Below are 15,421 nucleotides of genomic sequence, written 5' to 3'. Positions count from 1 at the left end.
AAATATTGTTATGCTGCAGTAGATTATTTTTAAGAAGGGGAGTACGTGCTTTATGGTACGAATTAAAAAATATATATTTTTTTGCTTTGCTTTGTTACTTTCTTGCATTGTTATTACACTCGCCCAACAGAACAGACAAAAAGCCAGAACAGACAAAAAGCAGTAACTCATGCAAGGATATAGGACCTTTTATAGTGAAACTGAAATACAGATTATGACCTTTTTAAAAGCTAAACAAATTATATTTTTCTATCACATAGAAATACAAGATTTGGTTATCCATATGTTGTTAATGAAGGTTCTGTTGAATGGGAAGTAGTTGGAGAGGACAAAATTAGAGTCACATAAAGCTGAGGTTCAGCTACGGAGACCCTTACGGGTGACATTAGGAAACAAAAAAAAGGATCTGTTTGGTATGTCTTTGGCCACAATGGGTTTCTAAATGTCATGACAGATTGATGATTCTTAAAAACAGAAATTAACCCCACCGGACCCTCAGAAACGACTACATCAGGAAGAGGCGTCCTTTTGGAAGAAACAACTTCAGTCAGCTGGACAAGGGAAATGTGCAGAGACACCAGGAGCTGTATTGATAAAGCATTAGAGTGACGATAAATGCAAAGGACTGCATCGTCTACATTTACCGACATGCTAATGGTTTGTGAATGCATCTCTAAGGATTGTGGGGCATGTCAGTAACGACTAACAAAACAGAGAGTAGAAATTCTGAAATTGAATGAACAGCTTGTTTTATAAGCATCATCGATATATGTAACCAAGCAGGCTTCCTAGTAAAATACTGGCGTCTGTGGCCATTTTGGGTTGATTTACTCTCTTCCCTTGTACTGTAGGTGCAGATCCACTCAGTAAGCAGATGGAGACCATGACTTTGAAGGCCAGCACACCAGAGAAAGAAGACAAGGAGCATTTTGTTGCTTTTGCCAGAGTTTACAGTGGAGTAGTGCGGAGAGGGCAAAGGATGTTTGTTTTGGGCCCCAAGTATGACCCAGCTGTGGTCTTAAATAAGGCAAGCAAAATAAAAATGTTTTTAACCTGAAAAAAAAAAAAAAAAACTTAATCATACAGTAGGGAAAATAAAATATAGGAATGGATCGTGATTTTAGATCAGAAACAAAAAGGATTGATTTGCTTATCATTTGAGCAGTCGGATATAATCAAATAAAACTGCTGAAAAAACAACCTGTACCGTATTACTACCCTCAGCACAAATGATCTATTTGATTCTGTCGGCCCCATTGCCCTGCCTTCCAAACACTGAGTATTGGTGATGGAGTGTTGGGAGCCAATACAACCCCCATGTCAAATAAAGTTTAGTCAGCTTAGTAATAAGTTCTAGATTCTTTCACAGATAAACCAGATAACGACTGCTAAGCACTCAATTACCAAAGCCCAATGGGATCCGATCCATTTACCTGCTTTGTTTAACAAACAAATGCCTTTAGGTGACATTTGCCCTGTTTATACTGTTCAGATGAAGGATAGAATATAGCTTAAGTAAGTCCTGAAGATGCTATCAGTATGTGTTTGTATATACCAGCAGTCTTCACAGCTGGAGAGGATTACATTGTCTCCACTCAGGTAAAAGCACACAGTGTCTAAAGATCTCACAGATAGCAAGTAAATCCACAGACCTAAGTGATTTTCAAGGATGTACAAAACATGGTTTTTATGCAGCTAGTGTCTGATGCACATAATTATTAGCGACCAGGTTTAAAAGAAAAAGAGATCAAGTGTGCGACCACCTTTGTCAAGCGTCATCAAGCAGAGTATACATGGTTTATATGTCATTGTCATATGTATATATATATAATGTATGACCATTTTAACCGCTTCTACATTTTTGTGTTACCAATAACAGTAAAGAAAAACACTCAGAACACTTAACTTTGCCTATTTGTTGTATGTTTTACCTCATGACATTTTTAAAGAAGGACTTTAATCAGAGCAAGTGATACTGAAATGATTTAAACGCAGAAAAGGCATCAGTATTTTTTTTTCCCATATTGTTTAGTTTGCATACCTGTTTGCTCTACATTATTTCTTCCCGAAGACAATCAGAAAGCATATACACACTCCCTGTCTGCCTGTTCCATTGAGACAGGAATATCAAAGAGACCCATGTGTCCACAAGCAATTTTTGCAATGCTAAAACAGCAAAATTACTGCGGGCGAGCTCCAACTGTTAGTGTTATGAAATGATGTTATTTCGAGTTTAGAGGCATATTAAATGTGTGTTATTGTGTCATACAGACATTGAGCCATACATCTTAATAGCACTGTAGGGCTATCGACTATTATGCAACCATCAGCTTTAATGCTTTTGGGATACAAAAAAAAAAGGTACTTTGAAAGGTCTGCTTCTTTTGTCTGCAGGGAATTGCTGATAGCAGAACACAAGGCAGTTACAGTGGGCTTGGTTTTATTTCCCCCAAAACTGTCTCCATCTGGTTTGGGGAGTATTTCTGGCAGATATAGCAAGGGATGAGGTCTAGCATCAAGTCCCAGCACACAGCAACTCCTGAGTGCTCAGACATAACCTGTAGTCATTTTTTGTTTAAAGTTTGTGTGCAGATTATTTTATATTTTTTTTAACCAGCTCATTGCTGTGTGTCATATTTAGGCTTTACTATATCTAGCCACATATGTCTGTTTTCATTTAGTTGACGAGGTGGTGGTTTGAAGAAATAATGTTATAAAATGAAGATTTTGGGTTTCCTGTAAATCCTAAACCAAAGATATAAATCCTTATACAGGGGCCTCTTGCATACTTGTAATGCCACTGAATGGATTTCTATCTTCTCTGACTGATGGAGAACAGTACACCCTAAGAGATCTAAGATTAACAGCAATGCTTAGATAAAATATCAAAAGTGAAATAAAAAATGCTGGACCTACAAATCAATATTGCTAACTCTGAAACAAATGTTTAAGATATTTTCTGTCTTAAAAAAAATCCAGAGGGAGACTCCAGTGTGTTGTTGGTAATTGTCTTCACTAATATTTTTGTGTTTGTTTCCTGCTCTCAGTTGCCTGTGGGCTGTTCTGCTGCAGATGATCTTCCATCAATACCCCACATGGCTTGCTGTACACTGGAGGATCTGTACCTGCTCATGGGTAGAGAGCTGGAGCAGCTGCAAGAGGTGCCCTCAGGCAATGTGCTCGGTACGTCCTTCTGAACAACTTTCTACTTTGATAAATCTGTGCCAAAGGCTTTTGAAAATGTGTCCTAAAGGACAAAAAGGCACTCCCCCACCCCACTATAAAATAATATTCTTGGTATATCCTCCCCTAGAAATGGAAGTGAAGTTGTTTTTAGTCGTCTTTTGAATGCTGGTTTGCAAGCTGTCAAAAGCTTCCATTGCAGGCTGCTACGTGACAATATCCAAGAAACTGACAGATGCTGGTAGTCAATACTCACGTGCACATGGCGTTTTAAAACTTGTTCTCGTCTGTTTTATGAATTTCAGCATTCCACAGCAGTTGCTTTTCAACAGCACATTTTATATTGGTATGATATGGTGCAAATTGTTTCTTGTTTTGGATAGCCTGCTCTGTTTGGACCCAGCTGTATGTTATCTGGGTATGTTTTTATTTGTACTAGCAAATCTTCTTAGTTGAACATGCTTTGTATGCTGGGGGTACACATCTTGAAGTTTCACACATTTAACTGTCAAGAGGCTTATCTGTCAACATAGATTTTAGGCTCTCTTCTCCTGGCAGCTTTGCAGGTATATGGTGATGACAATGGTTTTTGAACCCACATGGGTATATCTGCCACAGTAAACACTTTGTATTTCCAATAAACACTGGTGGCATTACAAAACAGACCTCTTTCTGTAAAGGGTGGGAGGGATAAACTAGCTGTCGGTGTAAGACTTGACTATAGTATGCAAAAACAAGCATGCAGAAAATGAAGGTATACAGTATGATCATACAAAACTAGTGTCATTTAAAACATGCACATGTGCACTTGATTCTCACATGATTAACACAACATGCAATACACAACACTAACACAAGCTTTAAAAAATCTGTGTCATCTTAAAATAGCTGTGTTCCCCCCCCCAAACCCCCCCCCCCCACACACCCTGTGGGTTTTTAATTGGGTTTCCAGATATTTGGTACTGTCACAAAAATGTCAAATGCTTTCCAGATGTTTAAATATAGGGAGCTTTGCAGAACTGCTTAGGAAAATCTTTATTGGCAATATGATATTCATTTTGTGCACCAACTGGATAAAGCTAAATGAAGATTAATAGGATGCTTATTCAGCACCACTGCAGATTATATTTCTTAAAATTGATGGAAGTTCTGGTAAAGTGCACTGCACTGGTATAAATGTCATAGCCCTCGAAATATGTTCAGGAGTCACTCATTGGCTTTATGTGCTGTCTCTGCAAAATGTGTACATGTGATCTTGCTTCAGGTTACAACAGTGGTGTTTTTTTGAGAAATTCTTATATTTTGACTTGCTGAAGGTACAGGACAACATGCTTTAGTAGTGGATTATTAATGAAACATTTCATCAAATATATTCTACATCCTACATCATAATCCAGATCATGTACAGTAAATTAAGTCTATGATCTATTTCACTGCTGGTTTGCACTTGGGTTGTCCGCCTGTTTAACTTCATGTTATTTATAGAAACAAAAAGAAACGCCCATGATTATCGTTTATTTAATATTCAGAAGAAACAGATTACCAATACAAATTGTAGAAGACATTATTACAGTTGATGAGCAGAAGGCTGTGTGTCACAGTTAGTCTATTGGCACTAGGATACACAATTACACTGGGGACCAGCTACTGTATCTGCGTCTGTAACTGATTTCACATCGACTAACGTTGCGTGCATAGCTATTGGTTCAGCCTGAGCGTAGACAGGAAGAGACCATTGCAAGACCAGACAGTAGGTACTGTTTAAAGTTTACTTCTTGAACAGTTTACTTTTGATCATGACTTAAAACCCAACTCTTGTAATAAACAACAGCAAGAGTCGCTGTTGATCTAGCATCTCACCTACCTACCCACTGCTGTCAGAGGCACACAGATCTGCTCAAATGCACACAATCCATGCGAACAATACCATAAAATCAACATCCACGATGTAGCAATGGTTTTTTTCCGTGCCCTTTTTTAAAACGGATTGCAGATGTTATATACAGTATTCTTTAGATATCCCAAGATATCACCAGAAAAAAACCACATGTTTCCATGCAGATCAGAAGAATTTGGTAAATTGGGGGGAAAACAAAAAACAACTGTTTAGACCCTGATAGTGGGTGAAGGGTTTTGGAAGGCCCCAGACTGTTAACTGTATGTATGTATGCAGTATATATTTAATGTATTTATTCAGTGCTGGTAATTAAACATATAAACAGTATGGCAATACTTCCTGTTTTTTTACACAAACAGCTGATGGATTCATAGTCCACACACATTTCTCATTGGTGCCTAGTATAACAACACTGTTCAGTCTTTATTAAATGTCAAAGATACAACTGATAAAATGTTTAAATTCTATTGGAATTCCAATTCTTTGGTGGTTGTTTGTGCATTTCAGTGAATTACTGCTGACCTTAATTTATGGACAGCATGGTTTACTAAAGTGAAACTAGTACATCATTCTTGAGTTGTTTAGTGCTATTCAGCATGTATTTATCTATTAATGTGCTATTGCTTATATGAAGGAAGCAAGCACACCCTCAGTGATATCATATCAATAAACCTTTTTTGAAGCTTTTGAATGCATTTAGTGCAGATGGTTAGGTCAAAAAGAAGGTAAATTGTGTTATAATGGGAAACAGTATATAAGGTTTAGTCAGGGTTACAAACTGGTGGTGTGGTTACAGTACTGGCAATTAGTGATGTCATGTGCTCTTAGCTCCCAAGGCATTGTGGGGAATTGTGAAACCTAGGATTGGAATTAGCATATAGTCCAGCCATGACTTGATTAGATCAAGAGCCATTACCTGTATAGAATGGTTAGCCATTAAAAAGTCTTTAATGCCTGTGTGATGAGGTCCAGAGATTAAACAGACCACATGATGAACAAAAGTGTGTGCATGCCAAAGAATTATGGGATCCTCCCCTGAACTGGAAGAGAAATTAAAAGCAGACTTATCCCACCGCCAATGTAGCAGTCACCACATCACCGAAACAAAGGCAACACATGTGTGTCATGTACTGTAAATCTGGTTTCTGCTTTCTGCAAACTGTCTGTATACTGTGTGTTAACAGAAGAATATCCCTGAATCCTTTTCTGTCTATTGAAAATACCGATAGTAGAATAGGTCTTCGTTCTACTAAAAATAGGTCTTCCTGTGGATTTTACTTAATGATTTATTTTCCATTTGCTGGTGATTCAGCCGCATCAACAAACCTGATTCATGTTTTTTCAGAGTGCATTTCTTTCATGCCAGTTTTTTTTGCAGTGAAAATTGTGGGAGTTCATATTTCATTGAGTGAAACATCAGGGAAATAAGGACAGATGGGCCTGTAAGCCCCAGAAGAAAAACTATCCTAGTTCTGAAACATCCCCACTTAAATCTTGAAAGTCTCCTTTTTACCTCCTGCTGCTCGTACATGTATATGCTTTTAAACTGCTGAGCCGAAACCGTTTCACGAATGTGACAAAGAGTTAAGCTTGAAAGTACACAAAGGTGAAACCCTTTTAACAGTTTCCTGAATGTCACAAGAGTGGCCTGTTCATACGTTAAGCAAAGGCAGTGCCTTTCATTAGACCTTCACTGGTCACATGGCCTTTAGTGAGAATTCAAAAAAGTGAACAGCCGCATATGCTGAACCAGGCGTCTCCACCCCTGGTCCTGGTGAGCCCCAATCCTGCAGGTTTTATAGGTGTCTGTACATCATCAATGGCTAAAGATCTGGAAAACCTGTTAATCTGGACTAATTAAGCCAATGATTGGTTCAATTAAGTAACTGAGAGCTCAGTTGAAATGAAAACCAGAAGACCCTGTAGCTCTCCAGGACCGTGGGTTGGAGACCCCTGTGCTAAACTGTGTACAGTATATCCAGACTTTCATTACACTAACTAGTTAATAAAAAAGACAGAAACATGGCATTGAAATGGACTTATTCCATTTGATTTTAAAAAGGATTAAATGTGTGCCAGATAACAGCTTTCTGTAGATTCTCACGCTTTTTCTTTGTCAGATATGTCCACTTTTGAAAGGCTTTTGTGTACAACTCGGTATTGTATGTGAAGCTGTATTGTATATAGATACTATATTATACAGTGTCTGACTTGTTTTTGTTCATACACCTGGCAGGGTAATTGCTAAACTCTGAACTTTTTTTTCTGTACGATGTAGTTTGGGCATTCATGTGAATAGTATACCAAATAACTTCTATAATGTAATTCAAACCCAGGAAAATGCTGGATTCCAGCCCTTGAGACATTGTTATGTGGAATAACAGACCAACACCCACACATCCAGATACATAACATAACAATGCAAACATACGTTCATAAAAAGCACAAGTGCAAACATGTGGGCTCTCGCCTTGGAGGTGGGGTTACAGTTTCCTACTGCATCTAGCAAGCCTCACTGCAGTTTTCATCATTCAGCCCTCTAGAGGCTGGGTACCAACACATTTATTAAAACACATTTAGAAATCAGTGTTTAAGGCTGCAGCATCTCCATCATTTAATGTAGTTATAGTTTTAAGATGGCTGAACAAAGTCGTCTATCTTACATATGCATACTATGATAACAAAGGCAATGCACATATGTTCATATATACTGTTAGTTTGTGATCCCTTTGGAAACAGTTTTGCATTTGTTTATTAGGATGAACATTAACATCTTGAAATATTCCTGTATGTCAGCATACCAAGGTAATGTCGTAATGTATTGTAACAATGCTTTTAGAGCTTACAGGCAGCATACTCATGGCCCCTGCCATTTAAAATATACACCGGCAGCAGAAAGTCATATCAGTCTTCAGTGGTCCATTTTTTGTATTTGTATTCATGATAATGCTGGCCAGTATGAAATCCAGCTAAGCCTTTTACTGATGGTATTGTGGTATACCACCAAAGTGCTGAGCTCCATGTATATAAAAGAGGCTTTCATTATTAATTCCTATTGCAGAGTTGTTTTTTTTTTTTTATGACTTCATTCAGAAGCAATGATTTCCGTTTCCGAAGCAATTTATCTTGCAGCTTCAAAGGCTGCAGGAGTGCTTTGTTCCCGACCATAAAATTAAGGAAACTGTTCTTAAACCTAAGCAATTTTATATGCATTAATGAAATGTGTCGATCTTCCTTCCCAATGGGAATGATTTGTAATTTGAAACAAAGACAACAGCCCTTTTTAATTATTTTTAATCTGGATCGAAAAACAACTGTGGTAAATTTGCAGTGTTCCTTTTGTTCTATGTAATGTATGCATCGGTGCACATTTAACAAAAAAATAGCCTAATTACTGTATCTGCTCAACTTGAAACTTCATTTGTTGGATCAAGTGGTTGCTGTTGAGACATTGTAAACAGGAGGGATCTAATTTTCAAATCCGAGGTCCGCTACCGTTTACTGCATGACCTTGGGCAAGTCACTTCTCATCCTTGTGTCTTAATCTAGCCAGCTGTAATAACTGGGAAGGACCCTACTGTTTGGCATCTCATCTGTGCTGTCTTGGGAAAATAATTGCTTAAAGAAACTGGTCTAGTAGAAAGATAATGGCCTTAAGATAGCTATTACAGTCATGTCTGCCAGTTGAACAAAGCCTTTGAATAAACTCCCTTTTTGCCCTCAAATTGCACAATTGGCTGTGGCATAAGCTGACCCCTATATTAGTTACTTTATTTTTAGCCTGAAACTTGGTTGTGTCTTGGGTCTACATCAGATTTTGTAAAATAGTTTTATTTAAATAACCTAACCTAAATTATTATTTATTTTTTTTCTTATCTGGCTTATTGGATTGTTTTTCCTTGGTCTAGAGCAGAAAATCATTATCGTTTTTAAAAGGCACAAAAATGCTCATGAATTCAGACACCGTTTAAAACAGACATATGCCCAAACTTTAATGGCAGTCTAACAGTAATGTTGGGGTTGTTAAACAGTAACATGTTTGGTCTGGAATGCACCCATGTAGCCAGAGCCGTTTTGGGAACGAGTTTTTGCAAATGTTAATTGCCTTGCTGTAATGTATTATTAAAACTGTAGTGCAAACTGTTGCTGTTCATTTCTTTTAACGTTTGTTATTAAATTGAAAGCACCCAAGTGCTTTTGAAAGCACGTTCACTAGCGAGTTTACAATCATTTTGAGTAAAAATAATGATAATGTTGGGTGTCAACAGCCCATATCGTGCTTTTTGGTGGCAATTATGATCATTCAAGAATTATTGAGAGACCATGTAAACCATTTCAGTTTTTGATGTGTGTGTTGTAATGCCAAGAGCTTGTTGCTTGGGTTAAATATATGGGCTGCATCCAACTTTTCACAATTCAATCCAGTTGCAGGGAAGTAATGTTTTATGTTCTGAAAGCATTCAAGCTGTTCTGTAAACAATGCACTGTATAATGCTGATTCAACACAGAGTTTTATGAAAACATTTGCTTTCTGTTAAGACTTTCGTTCATGCGTTCAACAACACAAGAGATTAAAGTTAAGTGTTTTCCTATAAATTAAAATACACATTTTAAATGTTGTTCTCATTTCTGTGATCGGTGCTTTGCTGCCTGTTTAGCACCAAGTCTGTTGCTTTTTTAAACAGATCTTGTAATTAGTTGGTTAAGGTTTGAAATTTGGAAGAAGTTTTTTTTTTGCTGTACTGTAATTTAACACAAATATCGCTCTCCCAGATATATAAGGCACACATGTATACTGTGAAAACGTTCTGTTGAATGTAGATTACCCTTTAGTTTAGGTTGTTGCAGAACTCAGCCTTACTGCTTAACAATATACTTGTGAGCACCTTTTTACTAGCTGGATGGTGTGCTTTATATAATTGTGTAATAAGGCAATTTTATTCTAGCATTTCATGTTATTCTATGTTATCTGTAAAGAGAAATTTGCCAGTACTTGTAGTAACTGACCGTTTGACAGTGACTCACTCATCCCTGGCACACTTATTATACCATCATAAAACAGGGGTTTTGGAATTAGACCGTGATAAACTGTTGTGAACAGCTTCCCAGTGGCTGTAATTTATTGAAATGTGCTGTCTTGTCTTATTTCATTCCTGTGACCTAGATTAGAACCTCTGCAGTCTTGTCGGAAGGCATTCTTCGAGGGCAGGCTGTTCACATCAAGGATTCTGTTTGGAATCCTGCAGGGGGAGGAGGAGGGGGGTATAGTCTTCAAGAAATCTTCTCCAGGACGCTTCCGTCTGGCAACCTTAACATTCAGCAGGTTTTATTACCTCTGTCTCCAAACAGGCAGGGCCGGTGGTTTGTTAAGTAGTAGCACAATTCACAACAGGAGCATTTACAGCACTGGCAGGTGGCCACCTTTATTGCAGATGCAATAGCTGATCTCTGGTTTTCTGCCAGACACACTCTAGCTGGGGCAGATAAATGTGAACTCACCCACTAGGTGGCAACAATGAAACAAGAACCAGCTGTCCAAGGAAAACCTGCCTGCCACTCTTTCTTTTTTTTTTTCAAGACAAAGAGAAGGCAGGGGGCTAAGCCAGAGCAGGCAGATGCCAGGGGTTTTCAAAGATTCCAGGTTGTCTTGTTTCTAAACGAATGCCTGGGTCATATTGAGTTATCCAGCTTAGACAAGCCATTGCTAATATGGAAAGAAAAGCAGCTAGTTTGGGTCTACTGTTGACTTGTAATTTGGTCGGCATGATAGAACTAAGAGGTGAGCATCCAGCACTGACAGTTTTTTGGGATTCTCTTTAGCTTGGCTCGAATGATTTTTCTTAGAATAAAAATCAAATACGCTATGACTGATTCCAATAACCATAAATCGAAATATTTCGCTAAGTCTGTTTACTGTTAGCCTTAAAACCCCCCTTCTTCTTTCTCCCTTGTGGATTTGTCAAATAATTTGCCACCTTAAATAATACATGAAGTCTAAATATTTGACTGCACTTGAATAAAGAATTGTGTGATTACACTTTTTTTTCTTTTTTCACATGAAATTACAAGGCTGTTTTCCAAATCAACTAGCAGTGACTTCTTTGTGGGAAATTCTAATTTCTACTGAAAACACCCACACACGTAATTCGTTTATAATCTGGAATTTGCAGCATTCCTTGTTTGTATCATGACTTTGTGATGTTGAAGGTCAGGGATCTGATATGCTGAGTTTTTTTTTTGTTTTGTATCATGGTGAAGTTTTTGTGTTTTTTAACCCGTACACCACCTCCAGCAGCATCGAGGCAAGTGAAGGCTTAGTCTATTTAAAGTATCTTATCAGTTGCAGATCTAAATATCACAGTCCTAAAATGTATCAATCTGATCTATATGTTCCACTATATTTTTATTGTATGTATGTAACCCTGATAAATGTATTAATTAATCACCCCTCTCTGGGGGACACTAGCAGGACTAACACTGTATTAAAAGGGCTGCTGTGATTAGATAAAACAAGGTCTTTCACTTTATATATCAAAAATACTGAAGCTTCTGAAAAAAACGTCTTTGCACCCTGCATTGTTGAGCTGCTGGAATTTGTAATGGCGGGTTGATTTGCAGGGTGTGCAAAGTCATTATGGCTGGTTATCAAAAGAGAGTTACAGAAGAGCTAATCAACTGCTTGTTTGGGCACCTTGGCTGCATTGCAGATTTGACCTTGCAAGCTAATAGGTCACAGAAAACAGGCTTGTTTACCAGCCCCTGAGGAGTTTAACAAAGAAGGGTGTGCCAGTAAAAGTGAGCTACAAATGAGATCAGGAGTGAGAGAACAGTGGCAATACATCAGTACTGTCTGGTATAGAGCTGCCTGCTTATTCTCATTGTTGGGCTATGTGCGGTGTTCTCTGTTTATTATCACTATTGTTCACATTGCTTCATGAAAATGTTGTGTTATTTAAAAATAAATCGGGGATTGCTAAAAAAAGTATATCAGGCTTAAGTCACATTAAGCAAAGCATGTGGTAACACATCTAGCTTTCCTCAAGAGCAGATGCAGCACAGATGCAAATGCCATTAAGCATAAATTACTGCTGACTGAGGTGATTCCAATCTATAGCACATGCAATGTCTTACAGCACTGTATTTAACTAAAAACAAATTGGCATGGCCAAGAACCAACACGTACAGTATTCCACATAACTAATAGCTATTGAATGTTTTAAAAAATATATATTTATTAAGCTGTATCCTCAAGTTGCCAAGGAGAGAGAGATATGCAAGCGTTTAGAAATGCAGGCAGCTGTCCTTATGTAACATTTGTTTGATGGTTTTCATGTTTAGGTATCTTAAAATAACCTAGACGGTTATTCCCTAGGTGGAGGAAATAAATGAGGTTCTGATGTTTCTCTTAGAGTGAAAAATACCCTGTGCTCAGTAGCCATTAGATGTTGTTCAAGGTAAGCCTAACAGAGAAAAACAGGAAAACTGTCTGCCCTTCTACACTTAGAAATGCTTTGGGTCAAGAATATATGAAATAGTTTTTCTCCACAACAACTTTGGTTTTCTTGGTTTTTTTTGCTTGTTTGTTGTTTAATTATTATTATTAGATATATCAATCTTTTAGTATCTACATTGTATGTCTAATACTGAAATGACATCTAGTATAATGTGTGTTTTATATTACTAATTTCGGGTACTTCATAACTATCGACTGAGGCCCTGATGTTATTGTGATAAAACGAGCCTTAGTTACTTTGCAATGTGTTGGAGTTCCTGTAATAACTAACAATGTTTTAGAACCCTGGCCAAACCAAAAATCTTATCAATGATATCTCCATGTGACAGGAAGCAAAGTGAAACAGAGGATCCATTTCACAACAGTGTGTTTTATTTGCAAGAATAGTGTGGGTTTATTGGCAGATTAAATAAAGCATGTTACCTTATTTGCTCCATTGAACAGTAAGTAAGAGTCTTTATCAGGTGCTTCATTTGCGAATCGCAAGTAGAGTCATCAATAGTCATAAAGAATAGGAATAGGAAATTCAGCACAAATGGTTATTATACATAATGAGTATGTGTTGGTATTATTAGGTCTCTTGAATGAGACTGTCTGTAATGACTTTTAATAGCAACTTGGAATAGAGAGGATCTACATATCAGACCATAGTGCAAATGTTTTTTGCATCCCCTAGGGGAAGAGTATTGCAGGGAACAGGTTCATTGATGTACTAAGAAATAAATAATTAAATTGTAATTATGTACTTGAAGTGTTCTCTAATACCTGCTGCAGCTGTTAACTTTCTCTGAACTACTTTGATATGATCATTTATGAGAATGATTTGTCTTGGATATCAAACTTAGACATTAAACTGTTTCCCACCTAATGAGACTGCTGTCCGCTTCAGGTGGTAGAAGTGTTAAGAGTTACTTGTATTGCAGTTTGGAAGTGCGCTTTTTAAGAACGGAGGATTTCAGAGTATATTGAGACAAAAAATACACATTCAGAGTGACCAAAAAAAAAAAAAAACTAGTCTAGTTTACCTTTTGTTAGAATTATCTTACAGTACCTTAACATTAAATACTACTGACAATTAAATTGGAAAATATATATATTTTTTATACTAGTACTTGTTAGACAAACTTTAGTTACAGCTTCATTTAATGCATTCTGTAATTTATAATGGCATAAGCGCTGTGCCTGTCTGCACCCTCCCTACCCACTCTCCCTTTGCTCTCTTAATCCCTCTTAAATTAGACCTTTGTTTGGTCATTCAAGAAAGGAGCTTTAACCCAGCTACAAAACATGGTAGGGTGTCTAACAAGCGCTCTGTCCTTTGGGATTACTTTTAATGGTTCGGCGGTTTTCATAAGCAGCCGGTGTGCAGAGCAGAGAGCAGCTGCAGGTGGTGGTGCCATTTAAAAGGGCCAGAATGGCTTTCCAGGATCGATGCCAACTTGCAAGCGCAACCACCTCCTGCACCAGCTTTACAATTCTCTCAAACATTTGGTGGGCTAATTCTGCCATCACATTTTGTCTTGATGGAGAGACAGACGGATTCTTCATCATCATCGTCTTATTTTATTTATTTATTTAATTCATTTTATTTTCTTGGCTTCTTTTAGCCCTGCCTAGGGTGATGGGCACAGTGGTTGTTTTTTTTCTCCTCTTACATAAAGAACGTCTTCCTGAACCTTTTGATTCTTTTTTTAAATGCTATGCATTTTAACTCCCCTATGGCCCCCGCCTTATCAGGACCATGCTTGCCTGGGGGCGTAGCGGCTGTTGCTTTGAGAGACGGGGGCTGGAGTGCCAGCAGGCTGCACTACAGCTACTGTCAGCTCCTGATCCAGCAGAAACTGTTTTTGTGTTTGCTTTTCCCCCAGAGACTTGACCTCTATGAAACCTTTGATGTACATTGCCAGCTATATGCATGTCCAGTATTATGTTTACAGCTTGGTAATCTTTAAAAGTGTCTTTCCGTACATATTTCTAATAATTATTATTATTATTTATTTCTTAGCAGACGCCCTTATCCAGGGCGACTTACAATTGTTACAAGATATCACATTATTTTTACATACAATTACCCATTTATACAGTTGTTTTTTTACTGGAGCAATCTAGGTAAAGTACCTTGCTCAAAGGTACAGCAGCAGTGTCCTCCAATGGGTTTTGAACCCACGACTCTCCAGCCAAGAGTCCAGAGCCTTAACCACTACTCCACACTGCTGTACACAATAATGCATTAGATTAGCTTATATTGAAAGTTTTTTTTTTCATCAGCTCCAAAACCATTCGGCACTTCTGAGCTCAATAAAGCTTCCTCCTTTACATAACATTAATTTCACAATTGTTCTGCATCTGTAAGGTGCACTTAATTATGCATATCCAGTTTATCATAAGGGGAACTTATAATTGTCAATCTGCAGACGTTGATTCTTCACCTGATCATATCTCATAAGCCTTGTTGGCTTCATATTTGGTACACAACTGTACTCTATGATTCTCTCAGTCAAGGTATATCTTTCATAAAGGATCTTCAATGGCAGCACAGTAATACATGAGCCCTGCAGGGAGGCCAGTTTAAATTAGTACACACTAATTAGTTTGAAAACTATCAAGGGTTTAAGGCTTTAAGATTTTCTTTAGTAGTGAGCATTCTGGAAACAGAAAAGCTTGTAAATGAAAAGGATGAGCACCTCTGTTTGCTCTCCAGATACTGCACTGATTTATATATCTTTTAAGACATTGGGACAGTTGATGAAGTCTGGAATTGTAAATCTCTACCGGGCATTAACCTTCCCATCATCCTTTTTATGTCGGATGAAAGACATTATAAAGAG

General features: G+C 37.7%; 1 protein-coding gene across 3 annotated transcripts in view; it reads left to right on the top strand.

The window, feature by feature from the left end:
• The window catches only part of LOC131696596 (elongation factor-like GTPase 1), a 69,398-nt gene that overhangs the window by 27,842 nt on the left and 26,135 nt on the right, over positions 1-15,421 (top strand). For all 3 annotated transcript variants that reach the window (XM_058998929.1, XM_058998930.1, XM_058998931.1), the window contains exons 14-15: positions 852-1,027; positions 3,048-3,183. In XM_058998929.1, the coding sequence (XP_058854912.1) occupies positions 852-1,027; positions 3,048-3,183 (312 nt within the window). The remainder of the gene's footprint in view (positions 1-851; positions 1,028-3,047; positions 3,184-15,421) is intronic.

This window comes from Acipenser ruthenus, chromosome 24, assembly GCF_902713425.1.
Source record: "Acipenser ruthenus chromosome 24, fAciRut3.2 maternal haplotype, whole genome shotgun sequence".
NCBI lineage: Eukaryota > Metazoa > Chordata > Actinopteri > Acipenseriformes > Acipenseridae > Acipenser > Acipenser ruthenus.
Note: the sequence above shows the minus strand (reverse complement) of the source record. Positions and strands in the feature narration are given on the sequence as shown.